The sequence below is a fragment of the Myiozetetes cayanensis genome, unplaced genomic scaffold, assembly GCF_022539395.1.
Source record: "Myiozetetes cayanensis isolate MyiCay16 unplaced genomic scaffold, myiCay2020 scf7, whole genome shotgun sequence".
Classification (NCBI taxonomy): domain Eukaryota; kingdom Metazoa; phylum Chordata; class Aves; order Passeriformes; family Tyrannidae; genus Myiozetetes; species Myiozetetes cayanensis.
In genome coordinates this window covers 47827152-47854013 of record NW_026087964.1, presented here as the reverse complement: position 1 = coordinate 47854013, position 26862 = coordinate 47827152, and the positions used below count along the sequence as shown (strand labels likewise).

At 40.2% G+C, this 26862-nt stretch overlaps 1 protein-coding gene across 1 annotated transcript; it reads right to left on the bottom strand.

The window, feature by feature from the left end:
- Positions 1 to 2850: 2850 nt before the first annotated feature.
- EIF4E (eukaryotic translation initiation factor 4E) lies at positions 2851 to 26579 on the bottom strand. The gene is made up of 7 exons (XM_050338511.1): positions 26532 to 26579; positions 17480 to 17589; positions 15777 to 15872; positions 13745 to 13808; positions 11735 to 11848; positions 9081 to 9220; positions 2851 to 7994 (listed from the first exon to the last, which is right to left on the bottom strand). Exons 1-7 carry the CDS (start codon positions 26547 to 26549, stop codon positions 7880 to 7882), a joined length of 657 nt encoding a protein of 218 aa, XP_050194468.1. The 5' UTR covers positions 26550 to 26579; the 3' UTR covers positions 2851 to 7879.
- Positions 26580 to 26862: the final 283 nt, after the last annotated feature.

Sequence of the window (26862 nt, the reverse complement as noted above, 5' to 3'; positions counted from 1 at the left end):
GCTTTGGCTCAGATGCCTTCAATTTGTCTTCATCACCACCAATAATATTTGTTTTCTCACTGGTGTTAATATGGAGATGGTGCTTGCTGAATACACTGGCACGAAAACTACAGCACAGGTTACCCACCCCCTAATGCCATTACAAGGTATGGAACAGCTCACACATGCTGTGACCCTGAGCTACTCTGAAACTTCACGTCCAGTAAAGGATTTTTGACTGCTTACAGCCCAGCAGCTGTAGCTTAACTAAGCAAAAGACTACCTGAAGAGGAAGAGCACAAAGGCAGCTGGGAAGAGCTCAGTGCCTGAGGCATTCTGGCTGGCATAAACATGCTCTACACACAGCTCCTCTTGAGCAGAGCAGCACCCCCTCACAGAAACAGCTTTTGCTACCTCAGCAGAGGGGCATCAATTGTACGAGCACAGCATACACCGGCCTCTGAAACATGCAGAGCAAAGGCTGAACTGTTTTCTGAAGTATTTAGGCTCAGACCTATGGAAAGAAGGAACTATAACACTTAGGACAAAACCTACAAGTGTTAATAGTATTTTGGGTTGACCTCTTCATATCCAGGAGAAGCTGCCTCACTGACCCAGTAGCTCAGTCACTTTTGAGTAACAGCTTCACTGCCCCTTGGCACATTTCCATGAGGCTGCTCCTCTTCCTGCTGCTGGCCATCCCCTCTCCAGGAAGATATTAAAGGGCTCAACTGAAAGGCTATCATAGCTATGTGCACTCTCCATTTTATTAGTATAGCTCAGCTTTGGGGAAAAAACTCAACCAATCAATCAAAAAATTAAATAGATGCACAGGCAGCTGGGAATCTCTTCTCTCCTTTTCCAAGTGAGCCAAGCCCAGCTGCAGCCAGCATGCAGGTGCATTAACCAACATGAGGAACCCGAGCTATTAAAAAGTCTTGGCACTCTGATGTTGCCAATACAGTTACCACTGAGCACAGCTCAACAGTGCTGGGGAAGTCCTCAGAAACTGTGATAAAACAGGCAGAACTATTCTCACGCATAGTTATGCACCTGTACAAACCTCTCTACAAACTCCAGGCTCAGCACTGCAAGGCACAGCAGCTGGCAACAGGACAGCCCACTGCCAAGGTGTTTTATTCCCTTCCCTTGCACATGTCAATTCTGCTGCAAATCCCAGTAACTGCTTCCTTTAGGGGGCAGGAAGGCAGGCCTAGGCTGCAGTTGAAGCTTACCTGTATTATAACAAAGGTAGATATACACTCCAGCATTTCCAAAGAGCTCAGTCTCGCTTGTTAAAACCTAGAAAAAAAATTAAAGACAAGGAGCAGGACCAAGTCACCCCAAGCTAATTTAACTAGAGATGACCCTAAACCACATCACTTCCAGTGCAATTAAGCTGTAGCCTCAAGAGCATAAAAGAGGAAAGATTGTTTGGGCTGTATTCAATCCAGAATTAATCCTGTTCTGGCAGACCACCTAGAATTTCACATGAATATTCATCCTGGATTACAATCCCAACCTTGAAAGCCATACAAGTGAGGGTTAGTGCAACAACATCAAGTGCACAGAACCAGGACTATATTTTTACACTATAATACAAATACAGTTGGAGGAGGTTATGTCAGAGGGTGGAAGTGAAAACTTTATGTCTCAGTCCTGGGACTTCCTGAAGGTAACCAATAGCACCCATAATGAAAGCTTACAAGAGAACCAGCTCCCACTGCTGAGAGCTCTCTTAGTCTGGGTATGCCCTCAGCAGTGCCCACTGCTCCCACTGTGGTGAGACCCCACTGCACACTGCAGGGGGATGGTTGGACAGCACCACATCTACTGAGGAACAACGCCCAAGGAAAGGCATCAAATCTGTTAGAAAAAAATCCAATTCCTCCCTTTGGATCATTTTCACATTTCACACAAGTGTGAAAGAACCATCTATTGCTTAAGAAGCCATCCATATCCAAACAGTTATTTTTTTGCAGTACATTACCCTAATAGTTACTGCTGTTACAGCTTAGTCTGCACCACTTTACAACCCAACATGGCCTGAGAAAAATCTCACCTCGATTCCCACCTCACCTCACCAACCACAGGTTGCTGTGTGCAGGAAGACACACCTCTGTCAATGAACACTTAGGAGGCCTTTTCCAGTTTGTTTTTACCCAACCACTCTGGAAAACATCTGTCCCTGGACAGCAGCCTGCAGATATTTCTTCCCTGCTTTAAGGGAATGAACTCAAGGAGGGATTTTCCAGGGTAACTCTGAAGCAGCATCTCCAGCTCTGGACACTGATAGGCACCACTTTGTCACTATACACGAGGCACTCCCACTTCAAACACATGAGATAAACTGGGGCCAAGTAGTGAAATCAATTTACAGCAGTCAAACATCTATTCTTGTTTCAAAAAATAAAAAATCTCAAGCATTAAGTGCACAGTTGTGCAATGACACACAAAACAGACAAGTTCTTTTTTGCCACAATGGACAGCAGAAACAGATCAAAACCCCTCCTGCAAGTTCAAGACACCATCTCCAGTTGTTAAACATCACCATGGTGGCACAACAGGAGCTCCTATTAGGAGTCCACCCGCAGTTTCCTGCTAGCTGGTGCCACTACACTAACACATTTAGACTACTCCTTCCTACCAAAGAAACTGTGGCAAAACAAGGGGAGAGCAGTCAGCAGTGTTTTGCAATCATGTCACTCCAGTTCTGTTCAGAACAAGGCTCGTCTGTGGGTGAGTGCAAGAGCCCCAGCTACACAAAAGCTCCAAATTGAAGAGTGAACACACATTTCCAAGTAGCCCCATACTCATTCATCATCGATCTGTATTTCTCTACATCCCAGACAGAGTCAAGAAGCTGAGACATTAGTTCCTCAGAAACTTTATTTTCATTCAAGCTACAGAAATAAAGTAGTACCTTCCAATTTACCATCATATTTTCTGTGTATTTGTACGGCTCAGGGTGAGATGCACTAGGATAAACTACCCTGTACATACGGAGGAAGATAAGGCTCAAAAACTAGCTTTACTTTAAAGAATGCCAAACCTTACCTAGGAGGTTGGCTCCAACTCTTTGATAACATTAATAGGCACAACATAGGAAAAAAAGATTATCTAAACTACCTATTGTAAGCAAAATCCAATAATTCATTACAGAAAGTCAAAGAAACCTTTCAGAAATAAAAAAACAATTTTCTACTTTGAAAAAATAGATGAGTAATTTTTGCTTTATATATGATATATTCACACACACACTTTCAAGTATCATTTTCACTATTATCATACTTACATGGCTAGAGATAAGAAAATGAAATCCCATAAGCAGATTATTATGCCAAAGAAGTCACACAGTCTTTATCTGGGTTTAGCAACACCTGGAATTCTCCATGGTATCACATTGACTGAAAAAGCAGTGACTAGACTCAGTGTAATTTTTCCCTTTATTAAACATGTTTTAATAAGGCTTGAAAAGTATCAGGATTTAGAAAAACGGAGATGAGAAAAGCAGAGGCAGTCAAACCCCACGCAGCCTTAAACCCCACAAATTCTCAGCTAAGCTTGTCACACGCTCAGTACTAGCAGGGAGTAATAAAAAAAAAATAAATCTGAGTAATGTTTGGTTAGCAGGCAAACTGGTACCAACAGACAGACTTCAACTAGGATATTTTTACATTTAAGGCATCACACAAAACAAGTTAATACTGGGAAATTTAACAGTCATCATGTGCACAGCCACAGTTCACGTTTATCTCTGGACATCAGAACCTGCTTTATTTCAAAATAGAAAGACTAGAAGGGAATCCCATAGTCTTCTGGGAAAGTGCCAGGCAGCCACCAGGCAAGAGCAGGAGTAACCATGGGTTTTATCACAGGGGAAGGAATTTAAGTGCTTTTTAAAGGCTTTGCTGCGGTGCCAGAGCCAGATGACTGAAAACAAGTTCTGGTGGAATACAAAACTAAGAGCTAAGAGGCAGAAAAATCTGTTCAAGCAGCTAAAGTGAATGGGTGTCCCACAGAAATGAAAATGGTAAACCTTCAAGATTTAACAGCTTCTGGAGCTTGGAAGTGATGGAGAGGTCCAGCAGGTGCATTCGATAGGTCTGGTTCCACACTGCTAGTTAATATGCTCTGCACTTCTCCTCTCTGATTTGGATAGACAGGTATGAAATGTCTCAAAGTGAACCAGGTATAACTATTTTCTTACTGGTCACGTCATTTTCATTTGTCTGTTTCTTGCCCAGTGTGAAAAGGCACAAATTTTGCATTAGAAAAGTTTATTGTAAGACCTAACTAAAACCTAATCACAGAAGAATTTTGTAGAAACTATTGACTGTTCTTAAGAGGGCAAAGCCATCTAAAAGTGAAGTGCCAGTCTGAAAACTTTATGGGTTTAACTATCAAGCCCAACTATTTGGTTGAATACTTCAGTGAAGGATATTCTTAGAATCTAGTTTTAAAGCCATCAGGCCTAGACTCAAAGATAAAGCTTTTTGGAAACATGGAAAGTCATATATCGAAGGGAAGATACATGTCACTTTTACAGACTGAAATGTAACAAATTTATTTTTTCTTTTAGTAAGGGCCCCATGGAGTCCCGAACATTTTTTTCCAAGCATTTCAGAAGGAAAAGATTCCATTAGGTAGGATGGAGGTTTTGAGCTCAGTCCAAGCTTGGCTAAAAGCTACTGTTCCAAGTTTCCAGAGTTTGGCTAACATTAAAATTAAGTTTCCTGAGCTAGAGACAGCCTGAAACACAAGACAGTGACAAGCAAAGCAAGACAAACAGGAAGTGACAATGAAAAGCATTGCACAGCCCAAGACTTCCAGTACACCCAAAAGCTGACAATTCACACGTACTCCTCATCTGTTACCCATCTTCCCAGGCTGTATTTCGGCACGTTCTTACACCTCTTCAAACACAGCAAGTTTCTGCTTTCCTTGCTCTGCTGGTTTCGTATCACACGAAACCGCTTCTGAATGAAGATGGTTTGGACTCTTTAGTCTTCCCAGGCTTACTAAAACCACACACTGACAATGGCTACTAACCCTTCAGAGTTTAACAACATTGAGTATTTTGCATCAATATTAGATACTTAAATGTTTACTCCTTTTTTCCTCTCTTGAGCCTGTGGCTGTTTTATTGATACACAGAATGGAAAGCTCTCAGTTTTCTCCTGTAGCACAAATACAAACTACACCATCATAATCAGAAGAACATTAGTATGCAGCACAAAGTGATTTGCAAGCTGGAGAAAACTAGGTTCATGGTTATTTACTTCTCCTAACAGTGAATTAGAGGCATAGGTTATATATTTGATAAAGCAACTATGCCAGCTAATTTTCTCTCAAGTCTTCTAGAAATATCACAATTGTTATGGGGGCAGCAAAGAGCCTCGAATCAACCTACCTGCAGTTTCATATTACAGTGCAAGTCAGTTGGCTGCCTAAAGAGGTTCAGGCTGAAAAACCAGAGACCATACCAAAAGAAATCAATCGCTTTTCTAGATGAAAAAATGCCACTGCCCTAAATAATATTCTGTTCAGACTTGCAGTGAAATGAAACAAAACCAATACTTATGTGCTTCTCGTAACAGCATTCAGGCTAATCTCAGCGCTCTTTACAAAAGGGAAGCACTACCAGCATTTCTGAATGACACTCCCTTTAGTGAGCCTGGCCACAGTGCTCCCAAATTACACACACAAAGACAGCTTAAAGTCACCACTCAGGAAGCCGATTCACCTTTACATTCCCATGCATGCAAGCATTACTGATGATTAGCTGAAGCTCTAAGCTGGAAAACAGACAGGAATTGCCATATTCTACTATCACTGGTCTTATTAAACAAACCCGACTTGCTTTGCACACCTGCAGAATCAGGACAGGCAATCAATTTCACAGGATCCACAGAAACTTGCCTTAATAGCTCTCTCCACATCCAACACCTATCCTGGTTAATGACCAATACTGAAGGCATAGTATCATTGGATACAGATACCTACTCTAAGTGTTCCTATTAAACAGCCATAATAATGATCCAGACATTACTGTAATTAACGATCTAGACCTTTTTGGTATTGTCTGAGATGCTCTTTATGACACACACATTTCTGATAAAATGTGCAAAAAAGTGTTCAAGTCTATTTTAGCACACAAGAGACTTCAGTGCCTTAATTGGGCAGATCCAACTGAAGCTTTACCGCCACAGTGACTAAACTTGCTTTAAGGAGTTATCGAAGATCAAACCCCCAGTAAGCACCTGCCTTAACATTTCACTGAAGAAAGGCTACACTGCCCTGTCAAGACCTTTACTCACACACTAAGAAAATAAGAAACAAGCAATAAAGCACTGATTTTGCTGCATACTCTGCTTTAAATGAGTGGAAAGAAAAGCATCTCATCTTTTGCTCAAAACAAGTTAACTCAATGACTCTCAGTTTCCCCCCCATCCTGCAAGTCAAGCAAACTTACAGCTCCCACAGCAACTTTCAGAGGGTGAAATGAAACTTCAGTTAGCAACACTATCTAGATCCTCACACGCTTTCATTTTGTAGCCATGTCTCTAGTGTGCTTTACTTGTACTTTGTAAAGGAATTACATCCTTAGAGCAGAATCACTCACTAAAGCACTTTTAGTGTAGCTCCTACCTGAAACTAAACAGCTTTCTATGTACCCTTGAAATTCTTGGTTGGCACAAAACAAAGCCAAAAGAGAAACAATGCAAACTGTTATCAAACAGACCAACCACTAAGAAAAAACAGTAGCCACATCAATATAATTTCACTTTGATATAGGGTGCTATCTAATAGATTTATTAAAAGTTTCAACAGACTATAGCTCCAGACTTTACCTTTCTTGGAAGACACTACTACAATAGAAGCCACAGTAGAGACTGCCTTGTCACAAGAGGTACAAATACTTGCTGTATAGATGGAGAAATAAAAGGACAAATCTAGTTGTCTAAAAGACAATTCACTGTACACATTTTATTTACAGTTTTGTACACTGTCTTAATATGAATGGGACCGCTTTTCTACTTGAGCCATTTTAACCAAAGCAAAATAACCTAAGTAATACAAAGTGTTAAAATACAGCATAAGATACAAAAACAGACATACTATTTCTAGTAAGGAATGTAAATTATGGTGTTACATAAAAAAAAAATCCACATTTATGTTGAGGAAATCACACAAACAGATCACTGATTTGACTGAAATGCATAAGTTTGTAGCAAAGCTCTGATGTTACAAAAAACCAAAAAAATTACCAAAGAATGCACAAAATTAATGTTTATTCCACCTTTGTCATATTCCCAGATTCTTCACCAAATGTTACATGAGCAAAAACAACTGAAATCAAAAATATCACTAATGTTATCAAATAGGGAAAACAAATAAATTAATCTAGCAGCCATCAGCATAGGTTACAGCAAAGATGATGCTGTATAAAAAAATTGCTAGAAAACTGTATGCACCATACTCTTTTCCAAACCAGCAAAATGTTACTGCATACAATGCAAGTGTAGAACAGAGTAATTTCCTGCAGGTAGAGAAATGCAACTTCTTTTCTGAATACTGTGGATAAACAAATAATTTTTTTTGTAATAGTAATGTTTCTACCAAGCTAATACAGAGTGGGCCAGAAACACACTTATGGGTTTGGGGGGTGAAGTGTACTAAAATTCCGATTGGTAATGGTTACTTCAGCCAAAATAGAAAAATTGAACACAGAAGTACAAGACAAAGGCAAATGAGACTTCTCACAAATCTTAGCAACATTTAGATGGAAATCAAATTTAAATGTAGTCCACTCTGCTTTTGAAGAGGCTTTGGTTCAGCTCCCAATCTCGATTGCTTGACGCAGTCTCCTATGAAAGAATACTCAGAAGGTGTCGTCTTAAACAACAAACCTATTTTTAGTGGTGGAGCCGCTCTTAGTAGCTGTGTCTGCATGGGACTGATAACCAATCACTATCTTTGGAGGAAGTCCTAATCTTTCCTTGTATACCCTCCTGGAGGAAAAAAAAAAAAAATAGAACAACAGTTTAAGCAAAGTCCTTAGGAAGGAATTTAGTATCAGGACACCTGCTTTTAACACATGCTGACACCATCAAAAAGAGTTAGTTGCCTACTTGGAAACAATTTCTCAGATGTGAATAAAGGACTTGAAATATGATTCTTCTAGCTTATTGCATCTGAAACCCACTTACAGTTTTATAAAATGACTTACCACATATAATAAGACAAGCCCTTGCAAAAACTTAACAGGCTTACATAAATATAGAACACAAGGATTCTACTCCATTCATATGAGTATCATTGTTATCAGTAAGCAGCATTCCCACATGCAGGAACAAAATGGGCATGGAGAAGTCATGGTCCAGGATTCCAGAACTAATGAGATGATAAACTCACCTGAGCCAAACAAAGCAGTAATTCCCTGGAACAGTCAGCTTTAATCAACATGCACACCTCCACTGCAGAGTTGCTGTCTTTGCTTTAAGTACTGATATAGAAAGCAGCCCCCCATGGTACTGACCCTAATCAGCTACTCAACAGAAGCTTTAAGAAACCAACAGCAGCTTTAAGAAAAATCAGCTTGGACCTTATGTCTTAAGAGAAAGAAGCAGCAGTACCTCCCTTAGGCACACACACTGTGTTCTTTAGTATGCTAAGTGAGTGAGGTGCAAGACACTAATGGCCACTCCTGTCTGGAGTCGTGGCAATATGACAGCTGATGATCAACACAACTTACCTTGCTGCTCTACTGTCACTTACTTTCCACCTTTACAAACAGACAAGCTGCAACAGAACCCACATTATCTACAGGTACTAGGTAAAACAAATGAGAACTTCTGCCAAGATTTGTGTTCAATTCTTCATCATTTCTTATCTACAGTGAAGCAGTACAAAGTAATTACTAGCACATGCCCATACAAAAAACTACACCATACTACAGATTTGGCACAGAATTACTTAAGCTTGGGATACAGCTCCGCAAAGTCTACATCTTCCTGAAGTGCATTCTCTATCAAGTTAGCTGGCTTTAAATGAATGGTTACACTTCATATATTCAAGACACCAATCACGTTACTTACCCTATATGTGTAACTGCATCCCTGTTTTCACATTCAGTTGTCCATATTGCTATTTTATCACCCTTAGTTCTAACATTAACAACAGCACCACATACATCATCACTGTAGTCATCAAACGACTCCCCAATAAGGCACAGCAGCTAGAAAACAAAGCAGTAGTTCAGAGTCAGAATCCTGCTCCATAGACAAACACTCAGTGTACACAAAGACTGAGGAATGCTACATTTTATTGCCTACAGCCACTTGCCATATAGCAATCATTTTCTGTTTATTGCAGTGTCGTCTTGAAGTTCCAAATGTTACAAGTGAATGTCAGCTCAGGTGTAGTAGGACATCTTCCTCTGATCCTGAATTTTCCATTCTTCCTCCTCCTGTCCCGCCAGTTACAAGTCCTGACATAACTGATCATTTACAGTGTTGCCTCCTACCCCATCCTCCCAATCCAAAACAAGAATTAACAGAATATCTTCTTTCTACAGAACATTTAACATGGTAGACAAATCTGAAATTTTAAGTGTTTCCCTCCATTACCTAGGAAGAACCTGTAAAGAACTATTTGCATAATATCAGCCACGTAAGGTTTAACTTCAATGCTGAAGTCCATCAACGCAGAGGTAAATCAGACTGCAGCCAGATGAGAAGTGCTATTCAATCAAGTGTTACTTCCAGCAACACAGTCAGGAAGCTTCAGTGTTTCCATAAACTCTACAGTGGGCATCAGTGCTCCTGAACAGCGTTCAACGCAAGTGCACCAATATAAGTGTACAAGTAACTCAGGATTCTTCCCAACAGGTTTCTAATGGTGAAGCTTGGAACTGGCAGATGTATTATACTTCAGGAACGTCATACTGAATGGGATCACATCCCCATGCAACAAGCTAACTGTGAAAGGGATATTGAAAATCTTCAACTTGCAACCTAATCAAAACTTACAGTTTTTTGTGTTTGAGACACCCATCTAGTCCATGCTGAATTAAAAATCCTTCTACACACTGAAGTACTAATCTCTGAATGAACACCTGTTCAATTCACTTGCACAGTACATTAAATACAGTGTTATTATATCAGTTTTCCAGAATCACTTATAACATTTGGAAATTCAACACATTCGCAACTTTTCAAACAAAGCAGGTCTTCCAGTATTCACGAGACCTACAAGGGCTGGCTTCATCAAGGAAATACAAAAAGGACACAGTGTGCTAATGAATAAATCAGGTATAACTACTTATGCTTTAAATGCTACACCCAACTGCAGGCTGCACACACTCGATGAGTAACGCAAGCCATAAATGGCTAAGATTAAACCACACACAAACATGCTAAATATTGATCAACAGCCTTAGTACACACGCAGGTAAAGATGACTACCATGTTTAATAAACACCAGGCAGGTACACTCTTCATGAATGTTGCACAACACGGAAGAAAGTCTTCTCAACTCAAGTTTAATTTACAGTTAAGATCATTGTATTATAATAAAAAATTTGTTCCAAAAGGGAGTTATAAAGGCTCTGATTTTTACTGGAGAAAATTGGTTACATATAATTACTGGAATTAGAAGTGACAGGGTTGCTTTAGAGCACATATCAGTCACCCAGGTATTTAGGCTCTGTGCCATTGCTTGCTGCTAAACAAAAATCAGAGCCCTCTAACCTTAAGTCTACTCAGACAACCTACCTGTTTCCAAGCCACATGTAATGGCTGGCAGGAATCAGGACTCATACACACGTGTAGGCCAAATGCACACAGCAAGATGTTAATTTACTCACCTGCAGTCACACTGCTTAGTAGTGTAATGCTCCCACTCAAGCCTCACTTCAAATCACAACTACAGTGACTAGAAAAATCCTAAAAGTTCAGGTGGTTTTGATACCTCTGTTTTCAGAATGAAGGCCATTTCTCCCTTTTGAAGGGATGCAATACTTCTTGCCTCTCACACAAGCAAGGAAGAAAGATCAGAGATTTGCTAAGACTGCTGTTGTTGCCCTGTCTACAATCCATGTCCCTAAACCTAGATCACAGCAGATTGTTTTAGGCTCTTCCCAGTCAGTTCCTAGACAATGCAGTCATATCCTTTTCTACAACATATTTAATGCAACCCACAGTCTCTAGAAATATATTTATCACTCAGTTAAATCCATTCCTAAGAGAGAACAGCAGTGGAAAATGTATTTATAGTGTACATACAGGATGAACATACCTATCCTAGTGTCAGGATAAATACAGAAAGGACAAAAATAAATCAAAGTCATTTGTTTCAGCAAGGCCCAAACCTGAGAACTATTCACTTTTCCAGAAGTATTTGTAAAACAAATTTTTATATTTAGGCAGTTGAATCTGCAAGTTACACTCAAGACAGTGTAGTATTTTCACAGTAGCTCAACAGCTGTTCTGTACATTCCACAGGAAAAGGTTAGCCTGTCCTGCAGAGATCTCTGCCTGTTGCAACAAAGCATTGAAGAGAATACAACTACATTAAAAATCACTATTGAAAGATCACATTTCAAATACAGCCTGTCAGTCAAAGCTTACAGGACACACTACTGACAAGAAGTTGAGGAGATTAGTGAGGCACACAAAGATCAAACCAGTTAAAACATTTTAATGCAAACACAAGACTCCTCAGCTGCAACTAGTCAGGCCATAATGCTTACTGTCTCTAGCCAGAAGCGATCAAGGTCACTTCGTCTCTGCTGTTTGTTTAGTGTAATTAGCCATCGTCCTCCTCGCTTGTTTTTTTCATCTTCCCACATGGGTTCAATCCCATCCTGCAAAAAATGGTCAAAAGTTACATCAGACTCAGTCTGTATTTTTCCTAAAGAATAACCAAAAGGCCAATGACAGCTGAAATAGTAAGTTAAGAAAAAAATGTATAGTTTAAGAGTATTAAACGCTGTCTCATACCAATACCAATGTTCCAAAACAGCATAACAAGTGCACTTTCTCTAATTAATCTTTATTTCTACAGAAGAACCACAGCCCAGGCAAGTCTTAGCTACATGTGACATTAAAAAAACCTGAGGCAACAGGCAAAGTCAACCACCCACTTTGCCTGCATGAAACTAGAATGTAGCTGCTAATTTTATCTGGAGTCCTTATTTTATGTCTTGGACTCAGCGCAATGTGAGCCAAGTGCTTCACTTATGCGTACAGATTATTTCACTGAAACAGACACCTTTGGCAGTCTATCTCACTGACTTTCTTCATGCACAAGGTGAAAATAAGAGGGTTTTCATCGTCAGAATATTAAAAAAAAAACCCAACAAAAAAACCCAACACATCATTTCAAAGCAAACTCTGATTCACATTTTACCAATGGCCCTGGCACTGAATTAAATTACTCTGGATGTGCTGACCCACCAGCTATGTTGCACTTCAGAAGGTCGTTCAAAAAGTAAGTAATTGTCTAGACAAAGGAATTTGGTTAAGAACTGTCCATTAAGAGAACTGCACTACAGAACTTAGGTTGAAAACAAAAAGTGTTCAACATGCAGGATGGAGTGGTGTCAGCTCACTTTAAATGTAACACCCTCACTGGCAGCTGCAGATCTTAAACTACTTCAGCACCTTTAAGAGGCACTCTCAGGAGGTCACAACTGAAGGACAACAGTAAGAGATGGCTCATGAATCTGCAACAGTTGCCAATTTATACCTGTTTCACACAGTTATATAACTAAGTTTTTACTGCTTGATGATAAGCAAAGACAGGATAGATACACGTACTTAAAAAACAAATTTAAGGTGCAAAAAATACAAGCATGATCCATAGGTATCTTACCCCCTGAAGGGCTTGCAGCTTCTAAAAATTCTAGTAAGGTTTTCCAGTCACCTAGAATATCATTACCTTCCCAAACCCAAGCAGCATCACCTCTTCACTACCTAAAGCTGCGGGGGTTTACAAATGAGGTACAGTCTGCTGAGGAGTCCCAGCCCATTGCTGTGCTTTACGAGCAGAGGAGGAACCAGGCACCAGTACTGCAGGGACTATTTAGGTATTTGAATCCAGAAAGGAAGCTGTGTGTTAGAGGAACTTCCAAGAGGTAAGGATTTAATTTAGAGCTCCAATTCAGATCTCCACCCCAGCTGAGGCATGACTTCATGTACCCTTTCCCATAAGCATTTTTCTATTCACCAGTTTGGGCACTTCCTCAGCATGCTTCAAGTGTCCATGTTGAGCACAATTCTCTATTTCACACACAAGTAACAAAGCATTTAACTGGCGTGAAAATTAATAGGAGCGTTGTCCACCTGGCTAGTAGAACCCATAAAGAAATTCCATATTGGAAAAACACTGCTGCCTCCTGTAGACATTTTAACTCATTTCACATCAAGTGACAAAGGTGGAAAACCTTTCATATTATAAAAATTTACAGTTACTTGCACAAATATCTCAAATGTAGATTGGAGACAAACAGCAACACATTAAAGCGTACTGTCTGTGATGAGTGTTAAAGCAAGTACTTGCATTGCAGAAGTTAGTGACAGCCTGATTTTCAGACAGCACATATTTGGGACCTCCTAAAAAAGATTACCACCTTTAGGATATTCCCAACCATGTTCCTAAATGTCTTAAGTGAAATATTTGGACAATATCTTGCTTGGTCAAGAAACCATCCATAAAAATCCAAAACTGAAAAGAAAAAAAGGAAGATTAGCAAGCATACCTTAAAGAGCGAGTAGTCACAGCCAGGCATTAAATTACTAGAGAGCTGGATATGGTTGTATAAACTATTGGAGGGAAAAAAGCAGGATTAAAAACTAAGCATCATTTTACAGTACAAAATTTTTAAAGAATTTAAGACATGACCAAACAAGACCCAAAAATTAAGGAGCAATTAAGTTATTTCAAAAGCACTCCTACTTCTTAAGTATTTTTCAACAGTATAAAAGCATCCGCTTTAAGATGTTCTGGACTTAAAGCAGCAGAACAGAAGCCAGTTTATGAACACTTGTGGGGTTCCTCTACCAATGCTCCTTTTAAACCTAGTTCTAACAAAGTTATTAGGAACATAACTCACTGAGCTTTCATGGCAACAAGTTCTGCATACATGTGTATTCTGGACGTATACATAAATAGAATAATTGTTTATATTTCTAAAGCTAATCTCACTGCAGAGAATGTTTTCAAGAGAAATAATCAACTTTGCTATTTAATACAGTTCTCTAGGTATGAATGCTTTAGGCCCGACAGTTTGAATTAAGGACTCAAATGGAAGAACAGATGATAGACAACGAAACAAAATATATATTCAGAATTAAATTTACAATGTGCAATTCAGAGAAACACACTGAAAAGAGTACATACTGTCTCCTCCTCTAGCAAGGAGACAGATTACTTTTGTTCCCTCCTGTCTGCACATATTACAACAACCTGCAGCCCAAGACTAACTAACATTCAGGCACAGTTCAGCACCAAAAAGGAAATTAATTAGTGTGATGTTCTTACAATGAGAAATCAGGCATAGGAATTTACAATGCCAGTTAAAAGAAGCAAGTTTTTAAATGTGTATCTTAACCATAACATTTTCTTCCTAGAATAACATACTTATTCCTTACTCCAACCACAAAGGAGGTATAACTTCATAGTTGCTTCTGACTGATTTTATACCCTCACTGCAGACACCTCCATTAAGCACTTCTTTTCATTACCCAAACAATCCTGGTTATAGGAGTTCAAAAACTTACCCTTAACCAACTTTAATAGGGCAGCTAAATTTGTTCAAAGCTCACATCACATACCCCAAGTCTGCAAACTACGGTTCACTCAACTATTAATCACCCCCAGAGTAGGAATGGGAAAGCTGCTTACAAGCCCAGAATCCCATTTTCCTCCCTGTGACAACTGCACTGATAAAGTTACTGAAAATGTAGAAGCATTTTTCTCCGCTATTGGTGCTAATTAGTCATCTTATTCTGCTAAGGCACCGTGTCTTTCCCTTGCTGATCACATCCAAAAAAAGTATGCAACAAAAACTTTAAAAACCCTACCACTCAATGTAGCATGAAACACTAAGAAAGGGATAGTGCTTTTTTTCACCCTCAATTTCATGCCACTTGCGTTTTCTCCATATTTTCATCATTATGGCAGGCAAAATCTTTCATGCCAACCACTCAAATCTGACTGAAGCTACTGTTTGGAAAGTACAAGCCTACCTTCAAAGGCTTTGGAAGCCTTTCACAGACCTTCAAATCAGAATGAAGGTCGTTTCTTCTGTAACCTCTAACACACTTCTTTCAAGGATGCCATTAATCTGCACGAATCTCAAGTACTGTGCTCCAGATTCAGGTACCCTTGAACATGTGCAGTGAGCCAGCAGCCTAAGAATTTAATCAAGGGGTAAAATGTAGGGCCAAGGAAGTGACAATCAGCTGGTCACCAGAATTTACAAGTTCCTGCTTTTACGAGATAGCTACTGCACAAACGAGATTCTCTACACGTGTGTCATGTACGTACGAATATGAGCAGTGTTGCAGCAAGACAACGTGCATTGAAAGTGTGAACAACTTTTCATTCACGTTCTCTTCAAAGGTGACATTCTCCCACAAGGCATAGACTTCACCTTCAATTTCACAGATATTTCAGATTACACCCAAAAATTTTTGGTTAATGGGAGTATTGATGGGGTTTTTGACTTTGACGTAAGCTTTGCCAACAAATCCCAGAATTACCACGCAGATTGAAAAATCTTTACTTACGCCCAGAAGTCTTCAACAGTATCAAACTTTGAGATAAGACGAAGATTTGCTTGCCAAGTTTTGCTCTTGTCATTTTTAAAAAACCAGAGTGCCCATCTAAAGAAAAATAAAGTGTATAAAAAATGTAATTATTAGTATTGTTATATCCAAACTAATTGCAAACCTTAAGATATTAACCAGCATGGAGGTCAGTTTTCATCCATAAGCTACATGATAAATTCTGTTCTCTAATACTTTACAGATAACAATATTTGTGTTCACATGACAAGAATCATGGCAGACTTGATCTATCCATTTAGGTAAATATCTTAAATATTTTTGGAACTTTACTAAGACTCTAAGCTTCACATGTTCCATTTCTCCTTGCAGCCACTGCTAAACTGCAGTTGCCTACCACAAATAACTGATTATGGTCTAAAACAACAACTATTCAAACCAGAAACACAGTTCCCTGTCCAGTAATTTCCTTGTAAAGGTTACATAAGCTAGTTGTATCACTCCAAAGCTATACATGCACATACAAGGAAAGCATACATTATAAAAGGGAAGTTGCCTTAAGCTTACTAATGGCAACAATCTTAAACCCCCACAAGTTCATTGTTTCAAGTTCTAAAATCAGCATATATAAAGACAAGACTAAATGAAAAAAATCATCATCTCCGAGTACAAATCTCAACACATTACAAATTGAACCTTTCACGCAAAGATGCCCTTTCTGGATCTAAAATGCATCATTTAAAAAGCTGAAACAGAATACCTGATGAGGCATTTAACCAAACAAGTTTATTTTTCACTCCAATCATTCCAGTAGTGTTGAAATCACTCAGGTTTGCACTGGAGTAGATTTATCTTCTCAAAGCAAAGAACTCTAAGTCACCAGATATCAATCTGTTGTTCTGAGACCCTTCCTGACATTCCAAACCTTGCATTACAAGTTTATTCCTTTCCAGCAATAGCCTCACTACCACTTGTAAAGGAGCGTCAGTACCAATTTAATCAAGGCGTTTCAAGGAAACAGAGGAAGGATGGAAGCTGAGAGACAACAAGGAAAATGGGATGCATGCAGCATAGCACTACAGGGTAGTACGGTTTTCCACACTTACTCAAAACTTAGGAAAAGAGTAAGGTGTCACTTGGTAAAAGGTTCACTTTGGGGCAGCACCTACTTACCAACACAAAGCACTGAGCATCCCACATTAACTCTCCAGCTGACTTGGAGAAAATTACTTCCTAGCTGGTCTTTTCGAAGCTGGAGGAGGGCTTGGATTTTTCACTAACTTTTAACTACAAGTTTTTACGACTGGCACCTTAATTTACTCAAGTATAAAGCAAGGTTTTCCAGTTCTGCTGGGCAGCAACTTCAGCTCAGTGTCAGACTATTAAAATACACCAGACAAAAGTAACAAAAGCTCTGCTCACCTCCAACTAAAAGCAAAGCCATGCTCTTTCCAAGTACCTGGCTGCATTTTGAAAATTTGCAAAGACTTGACTTTCGGCTTCTATAACTGCACTATCTGAAAAGACTCTGAATATTAAAAACTGGATCAAATTTTATTTCATCTGCAACCTCACTGCAAAAACCTTCAAAAAAGCCCCAGAACTCTCAAAATGCTCCTAGAAACTGTAGGGTAAACAAGAACTGCAAAGCCATAGGCATTTTTCTGTCTTTGGTAAAACTAGAATCACGCTTCTGTACTGTTTACCTGTTTTGTAGTGGATGTTTAATATACTGTTCAGGGCTGGCAACCTCCTGACTAGGTGCTGGCTCAGTTTTCTCCTCTTCTGCAGGTTGAGGGGGGTTGGGAGTGGTTTCCTGTTTGAAGAAAGGAGTTATTAATGCATTCCTTCTCAGTTTTTATTGAAGTGATTTTATTCTTTGAAGTAACTTTAAGAAGGCTGAAGCAAAGAGTTCCTACAATTAATTTTGATTAGAGGGCTTAAATCACATCACGGAAGCATAATTTGTATCCCTTTATTCTTCAACATCTGAACAGGCCCTACAATAAATCCTAACTGCAGGAAAATTCACATTTTGCTGTTCAGTGATTTGCTTCATATGTCATTTGTTTCCAGAATGGTTTACTTTACATACTTGTCTGATTTTGAAACAGTTTTGAGAGTTACTTCAGAAATATACAATATACTATGTTATCCAGAATATGCACATCTAAAATAAATTTAGAGAGCAATAATTTCAGAAGGAAAATTATTTTTCATTAGTTTCTGACAAAGTATTATTGGAAACAGGTGTACAGTCCCTGTTATTTAGAAAAATCTAATACAAGATAGACCTACTTTTCTGAGGTCTGAAATCCACTATTGAAAGCAGATAGAAGCCAAGCCAGTTTGTAGTTATTTTTGTATTTGCAACATCATCACCAACCAAACAGCAGAATTTAAACATGCATAGCTTCTCAAATTTCAAACTGAAATAAATGTAATTACTGGTTTAGCACAGATTAAACTGATTCCAGGTGTTATTTTTTCAACTCTCTAGTTTTCAACAGTGATAGAAATGTTAAAGATAATTAAACGAAAAACAGTAAAATATATTCTCTTTGCATGCAAACTCCCTCAGGCTCATCATTCAGTTTGAGAAGCCACTGTGTCAGGTTTGAAATTCTAATGCCATTCCTTCAAACCAGGGAATACAAAGGTTTATTGTAAGGCCAAGTGTCCCTGCCAGTTACCACCGTCTCTCCCTAATCTAGAAAAATCACAGAAACATGGAATGAGGACTATAGCTCATTCCCTACAGCTAACACAAAAGTGCCTATACAGCTGACCCCATGAAAGAAAAACCACTTCAGTAATACAAACAAAAGCTAACTACAGCAGACCCAAAGACTCCAGACATTTCTAAATGCGGCAATGCAAAAGTAGTATTTAGGGAAGTAATTTAAACTTTGTGGTCTTAAAGAGAACAAATTAACATAGGGGTGGATTAAGTAATGGTAAGTCATTTAATTAATGGAACAGTTTACTCCAGGCTTCCACACAACTCAGTTTATCATCACACCAAAGCTGCTGAAAAAAAGTGGAATGGATTGGAAGTGATAACACTGTTCAATCTTCACAGACCCAGCTGGCAAGCTCTTCTGATAACACCTAAAGATCTGCCTTAACAGGGATTTTCTTTCCATTATCAACATATTTAGCATTATTAACCATGATATGTTTTACATCAGAGAAGCTACACTTTTATAGTTGAAAATAACCAAGTATGCTTTAGTTTAACAGCTCACCTAGAAAAACACCTCAGTTCAAAAGCTGGCTTACATCACATTTCAAATACTTTCACATGCACCCATGTCCACTGCAAACAGACTGAAGTGTGAAGGCCTAACAGGAGCACTAGGGCAGTGCTTTGATTTACACAGTACAAGGGGCATATTCCTGCCTCTTAATAAAACTAAATGCTTTCTGAAGATTATCCAAAGGCATTATCACTAACAAACCCATAGGAAAGCAGTGTTGAACAATCTGTCATATCTCCTTCAGTGTAATACTGTAAAAAGCTAAACATATCTTCAAAAAAGTACTATGTCCTTCAAATTCTATCTAGAATAAAATTCACAAAACCACCCCACTGAACAAATTAAGTTACTCAATACACAAAAGCTGTGGAATACACCAAGGAAGCACTTCAATATTTCCTCCTTCAGTTTATCATCTGCGTTGAACTACAAAAAGCCAAGCACAGACAACTAAAGTTTGTTGCCCCTTCAAGGACTTCTAACTAGAAGATTCAGAAAAATTACATGTGCAAATACAGTGACCATACAAGAAAAGTCTTGTTGATATTTTGGAACAGCACTAGGTTTTGTATTAAAGCTTGCTTTCATTCACAATACTCTGCAGTTGTAACATCTAAAACTTACAAGTGATTTACAAGCGCTATTACACTAGAATTTTTACAAATAGACTCACTCTTGCTGAATGCAGACTATCTTTCAAAAATAATTTCAGTTGAAAATCTCATTCATGTTTGCCCAGCAACTAGCTTTCGATACACAAAGAGCTAATACTGAAGTCTACCTGTCACTCTTCCAGAAGTGTCATAACTACATAAACTGGATCAATACAAAGCCACTGAGCACATGCAGGGCTATGCTGTTTCATAACTTCCAATACGAGACAACATCAGAAAGGATTAAGGTAGCACCTCCAGATTAAAAAAAAAAAAAAGGCAATGAGCCTTAATACCTGCCTAGTACATCAGCAGTCCCCCTTCACACAATTGCAAACGAAAGACATGTGACTCAGCACGTTTTAGTTAAGCCACAACAATAACAAGTCCCTTTAGATATTTCGAAAGCTACAAAGCACTAATGAAACTCAGACTAACCATTATTTCAAGCTCTTGTCCAAAAACAGAACGTGACAGCTCACCTCCAAGGCCCACCTAACTATGACCTTGACTCAGGACTGTGTCATTCCCCTCAAAAACTAACCCAGCCAGAACAGGCTTTTTTTTTTTTTTTTCCCCCCTCCAACATCAGGCTGCCCGATCAAGGACGGGTACAGATCTACACGCCAGGTGTAAAGTTGGAAGCAGAGCTTATTATCACAAAACAGTTTTCTGGCTGGTCTCAGACAGAAGCCTAAAGCAGGTAGTTTTCACTTCCTTATATTTCCTACAGCCATCAAGGAAAATGAAAAGTAGTATTTTCATTATTGGTTTGTTAATCATTATCAGCTCTTATTTCCTTTCATCTTGCCTTTATCTCACTCTTCTGACTATGACACTGAAGTGCTTGCATATGAAAGCACTTTTCATTATTAGTCAAAGAGGAAGTATGTAACTTCACTAACTGTCATTCAAAGTCCATTCCTGGTATCCAATAAATTGTACAGGAAGTTATATAGAATTCTATTCTATAGATACTACATGAACTAATGTTACACTGTCCACATTTTACCAATTCACACCTTGAAACCTTAAAATTGCAACACTATTAACCTAAAGTCAGACTGACTCTACCAGTAGTTTCTGGACTACTAAATTTAAAATCTTTCTTAATACTGAACTACTTGCTCACAACTAATGCATTCTTTAACCTAAAATTGACTTTGCATCTCGAACTAGACGAAGTAACTATTTGGTTTGCTGCTTCTAAAACATATGTAATAAAATAGGGTAGCATTACCAGATAAACTGGAAAGCTTCATATGGCCGATCCCACTTCTCATACACAGGACAGCACATAATTAAAAGTGACATTTATTCCCTACCCACGTGGTTTTTGATGTAGGAATCAGCTTGCAAAAGTCCATGAAGCATCTGCCTACTCAGCATTTAATGACTGTATCTTGGATTCTGACACTTGCCGATTTAATTGGTGCTATTTACTCTTTCTCCACAGCACATAATGACCAACATATCAAAGGAAGGTGTGCATGTCACCAGGACAGGAAACAAATAGCATTTACAGTAAAAACTGCCTCATCAGGTTTGTCTATTGAAGAGAACAACAAGCTTGACTAGGTTTTACCAAGGGTTTTCAGATGCTGCCCAGACCACGTTCACGTCATTAATTGTCCACGGAAGTTGTTCAGCAAGACCAGCTGAGGGAGCGCAACATTTATTGCCTAAAAGGATGTAACCCGGCACTATTATGCGGTCTTGGTGAAGGCTAAGAGAATTAAGTGGTGGAAGAGGCTTCCAAAGTCTTCTTGCACTAAACCAAAATAAGTTACATTCCAGAGTCCTCATTTTCTCATTTAGGGTTTACAGCAGAATGAGAAACCTGCATGTCCCAGTTATCTCTTGTATAGGGAAAAACACAACCACTATCTGCTGGTTCTTCTGCTTCTTACACATAGCTCCTGCTATGCTACAGTCGGGATAACAATTCACAAGACCCAAAATCAAGAGCCATTTATTTAAAAATATTCTGGACAGAATAGAAAGGATTAAAGGTCACTCAACAAGCAAGTATTGTGTTCTGTAAGAAAACAAAGCAAGTGACGATCTGATACCCAACTCTGAGGAATGAGCATACAGCAGTAAAAACCATCGGTAGTGTGTGTAAGAGCAACTGGAAAAGAGGTACTAATAAGCACCTGTTATCAATTAAACAGTGTGAAGTAGACTTCCAGACACCAGGACAGAGGAAAGATTCCTAGATGTGACATAACAAGGCCTAATACAGAGCAACTATCCCAACAGCATACAGCATTATTTAGAACACCACAGATTTTTAGGAAGAACACAAACAGTAGAACCTGATTTTAACTGAGTGACATCCCTTCAAATTACAGCTGACGTGCAACACATGTACATGAGCACAGGAACAAAAAAGACTTAAGTAAAAAAGTCAGAGGTTTTATAGTAAACATCACCTCAGCTTTAAAAGATACAAAGAACATTTCTAACCCTCTTGACTTCTGAAAAATGGGTTACATACACTTGAACGTACCCATTTAACTCACAACCCCCTGACTAGCATTATCAAACAAGTTATGAGGAATTATCAAAACACTTCAATATCTTTGTGATTTTGTAGCTGCCCAAGCAAGATGCCCTTGTGCTAACACCCCTCACCCCAGTCATCACTCTGCCACTGCCTTTGCTACTGGAACACAGAATCTATCCACTTTGCACATCTAACATTTTGTTAGTTCTAAGGCACTCTGACAAGGAAACAAGAACCTCCCAAAACGCTGAGGCGAGCAGTTCAGATGACTCAAAGGACAAAAAACCCTCTAATCTCCCCACACACCTCTACACGAAGCCACTCCAAATTTCCGTGAGTATACTGAGTCACTGGTACAACCAAGCACAGAATTTTCTATCAGATGAAAAATTAGAAACATTCAATTTTCAGGAAAAGAATTCAAAACAACATATAATGTCAGTGGTCAAGAGGTCCGCCTTCAAACAAAAAGTGCTGGACATACTACTGGTATGCCTGATGATTGTAAAGGATGCAATACACACAAGCTACTCTGATAAACTGCACTTAGCTGAAGACAGACTACTATTTAATAGATCATTCATTTAAACAACAGCTCTGTGCATTTAGAAAAAAAAATTACTTTTAAACAGTTAAAATTTTTCTGCCTTGTATCCACTATATAGAATCAAGGACAACTGCCACTTTCAGGCAGCTAACAAGACATTTATATTACACAGTACACTTACATCTGTAGATCACACACTTGCTACCTTCACAGCGTGAACACTTTATAGAGGAAGAGGTTTGGGAACTTCAAGAAATGAGGACTGTTCAAGCTAAAAACAGTTTCTAAACTCAAGTTTAGCCTTGACTTTAGAACAAATCAAAAGTGAAAGAAAAATTTAGTTAAGGAAAAAGTCGCACAAATTCAAAGTCTGCACTTTTCTTCCTCAGTGCCAGCTCTCTACAAAATCCCTTATTTGATTCTCCTCTCTATCCTCCCAAAATTCAAACTAACCATTACTTTACTGCTGTCAAAAGGGGCACATTTTCTCATCAAAGTTTCCCACGTACCTCCACACCTGCAGGTAGTATTGGTAAATGAAACACAGCTCAGTCTCATATGCTATTTTTATGAATTACCTTGAAATTAGCTTGGTATTTTATATGCTGTGTGAAATGTAATTTTTCAAAATTGCCTTTAAAAAAAATATTTATCTCAAAAGATTTAAGTTGTCCAACATACTACTCCTCCTCTTAGAGGAGGTTTTGTATTCAGACAAATGTAATTTACAAAAGCTTATGACAGATATTCTCAATTATTAAACAGCATGACAGATACATCTATCCTGTATCATTTCAGAAAAATGTAATGAGCAAGCAGCTGTGTTCATAATGCTGCAGCTCAGTGCTGCACTGACTTCAACCACAGCAGGTCACCGACTATTACAGCAGAAACACCCAGCAAAAGAGCAAGTCTAAAGTTAATACTCAACTTACATGCTATCTGTCTGCAAATAACACAAAAGAAATACCTGTCAGCCCACCTTGAAGGAGCTATTTGAACTTTCCAGAATTTCAAGGCCTTCCACCACTATATAAGCCCTTGAGATAAGTTTCATTTAAAATAAGTTTTGAGTCCCACCTACTGATAATTAGCTGCTTAAACAAGTATTTTTTCAAATTCTAGGTAATTGAAATTTCATCCTTGTATCCTAAAGCGTGGAGTAAAATTCCCAAGAATTGCACTTAAAACAGTAACTTCCATTAAGTAAAAATATCATAAAAGAACCATGACACCCATTTCCAATTTGAATGATGAGGGATCAGATTTATATGCACCTAAAAGTTACAGGCAGCTACAATTTAAAGTCACCTTTGGCAAACTACTATTTACTAAAGCATTACTACTGGTTTTGTTGTTGACTTCGTGGACTTTTGCAGTGTGTTATCTGATCACATTTAATCCTCAAAGGTTACAGTGAGAGCACTTGAACAGGAAACACTCCTGCATATTCTCACAAATTAATCTAGAATATTCTTAAGAGAAAAAAATCTGGATAACATGAGTAAAAAAAAAGAGTTTTAACCTGTCAGTGTTGCAAAGGGTTAAGTCTTCCCTGCAGTGGAGAAGTAAAGTCCCATGCAGTAGGTCTGTATTTTCTTAGAATAATCAATCCTTTTCTTAGCAGCTTCCATGGGACTCTCTACAGAACTTCAAACTCAAGTTTTCATATTTGTGAAGAGTTTGAAGAACTTTTCAAGCTTCTTAACAATTTGAAAGCATAGAAGTAACTAGAAGCAATGATTTTAGTAGGAGCCTACTTTAAACAAGCAAACAAACAAACCCACACTCAGTCATATTTTGCATTTCCCCATACACATTTTTACACCAGGGAAGCATCACAGGTGACATCTCCAGAAACCCATGTCCAGATTTTGAAGGTCAGGAACAGCAAGGCTTCCCTATGATCAAGAGGTAATCCTAACCACACATGCAATTAAATTGTTCTAGTGGAAAGCACACAGCATTTCCGTGACATTGCGCATCTCTGACCTCGGTCACAACGCAAGCCTAACTCTAAGCTTGGGCAGGAGAAGTGAGCCACCTAAAAGGACAACAAACAAAAACTTTATTATTTCCTTCGATTTGAAAACTAGCAAGCACAACCGATATCTGACTCCCGAAGTCAAACACCCTTCAGCTACAGCAGAACACTGAACAACTGCATTACTTGAACAGTTGTGTTGCCCCGTCTTCCACTTCTTACTGGCTCAGCGTGACTGCTCGGGGTGAGCTGGATCTAGGAAACCAATCCTGCCGGGAAATAGCGCGGCAAGATCAACTGTTTACTTTTGGCTAAGTTAGGGCCCCGTCTACCTCAATGTGCAGCTTAACACTGATGGATAAACAATGGAGAAAGTGATGCAAAGACAGGCTTGTGCCAGCAGCGGTGGAGACAGCCCCACACAGCCAGGCCTTTAGAGTGATTTCAATATCTAGTGGCTCTGAATACTAAAAGTTATTTATCGCAACTCCTGCTAAGTTAAACAGCCATAACAGAGCACTGCACTGACAGGAAGATCTCATCTTCAGGTACATGGGCTACAGCTCAGGAAGACTGGCCTTTGGATGGCAAAACAACTGTGGCTAGAGAACACGGGAAGGGTGCTGCTGGTGGTCTGTCTTCCTGTATTATTAACTGACATTCTTCTGTTCAGAAGTGCTGCCAAGGAATTTATAAATGCTGACCAACTTAAATCTCTTCCTTATAGGTAAAAACTTTTTCTTTTGTTCACAGATAAAAATCATCAAGAGAAGGACCAATATCCCTTACACAGAAAAGTAAGGTTAATCTTTATGTAAACCCAGGGATTTTCAAACTGAAGCAGTTTTTTTCTAAATGACAGAAAGCACCTCCATAGAATGGACTGGTTATTTAACCACGGGCGGTAAGTGCAGCAGAAAGAAACCAGCCTTCCCTAGCTGTGTTTTCTTGAAACCCTAACACCCAGCTTTCTGCTGTCTACTCCTCATGATACACAATCATGTGGGATTAGAATAACAACTGTACTTGGATCACTTCCAGATGCTTCAGCTCATTATGGAAGGACAGGCTGGGGGCAACGTTTGTAAGGCAGAGCATAGTACCATGAACATAATGTAATACCCAGAAAAAGAAGGAATTACTTAATTATCATAAGAGGTGTGTATATATCTATATATATATATTTAAACTTGAATAAAAATGTAACTTCGACCCAGAAGGAAGACACAACCTGAAAAGGGCAATTCAGTCTGCCGAGGCTCAGCAGGCACGCTGCCGCTCCGGCTGCCCCAGCAGCGTGCCTGGGACTGACCGACCCCTCGCCAGGTCCCCGCGGGGCCCCTCGGTCCCTGTGCGTGCCGCTCCGGCAGGAGCCGCCCCGCGGTTCCCGGCCGGCCGCGGCGGCGGGAACCAACATGGCCACCCCCACCGCGCCACATGCGCCGGCCGGCCCGGGCGGCCGCCGGGCCCACACACAATGGGCGCCGCCGGGCCGCCCAACCGCTCCCGCCAGGCCCTCCCGGAGCCGCAGCCGCACCCCCCGCAGCAGGGCGGCGGTGCCGGCACAGGCACAGCCTCGGCACAGGCACAGCCCCGGCCCCGGCCCCGCCGCCCCTCCCCGCCCCGGGCCCGGTGAGCATGAGCTCCTCGCCGGCCACCCGCCCGCCCCGCCAGTCGCCCGCCGCGGCCGGCGGCGCGACGGCTCTAGAAGGAAGAGGAGGAGAAGAAGAAGAAAGAGGAGGACGCGGATGCGGCGGGAGAAAGGCGAGGGGCGGGCGTGCGGGAGGAGGGAGCGCGGCACTCACCGGCTCCACCGCCGCCATCTTACAGCGCTCGGATCGCCGACGCGCCGCGAGGCGGGGCGGGGGCGGGTAAAGGCCGCGGGCCGCGCCCGATTGGCCGCCCGGCGGTCACGTGGCGCCGGCGGCCGTTTGGGGCGCGATGCCCGCCGGGAGGTGTAGTCCCCGGGGCGCAGGGGGGACGACGGGAAGCCCTCCCGCTCCCGCCCGGGCAGGAAGGGGCGCGTCCGGCCGAGGGGTGGCGCCCCCTGGCGGCGGCACCGCCCGCCCTCTGGGAGCGCAGGAGCCGTCGGAGCGCTCCGGGCTTCCCGGGATTCACATCCCTGCTCCACCCCGG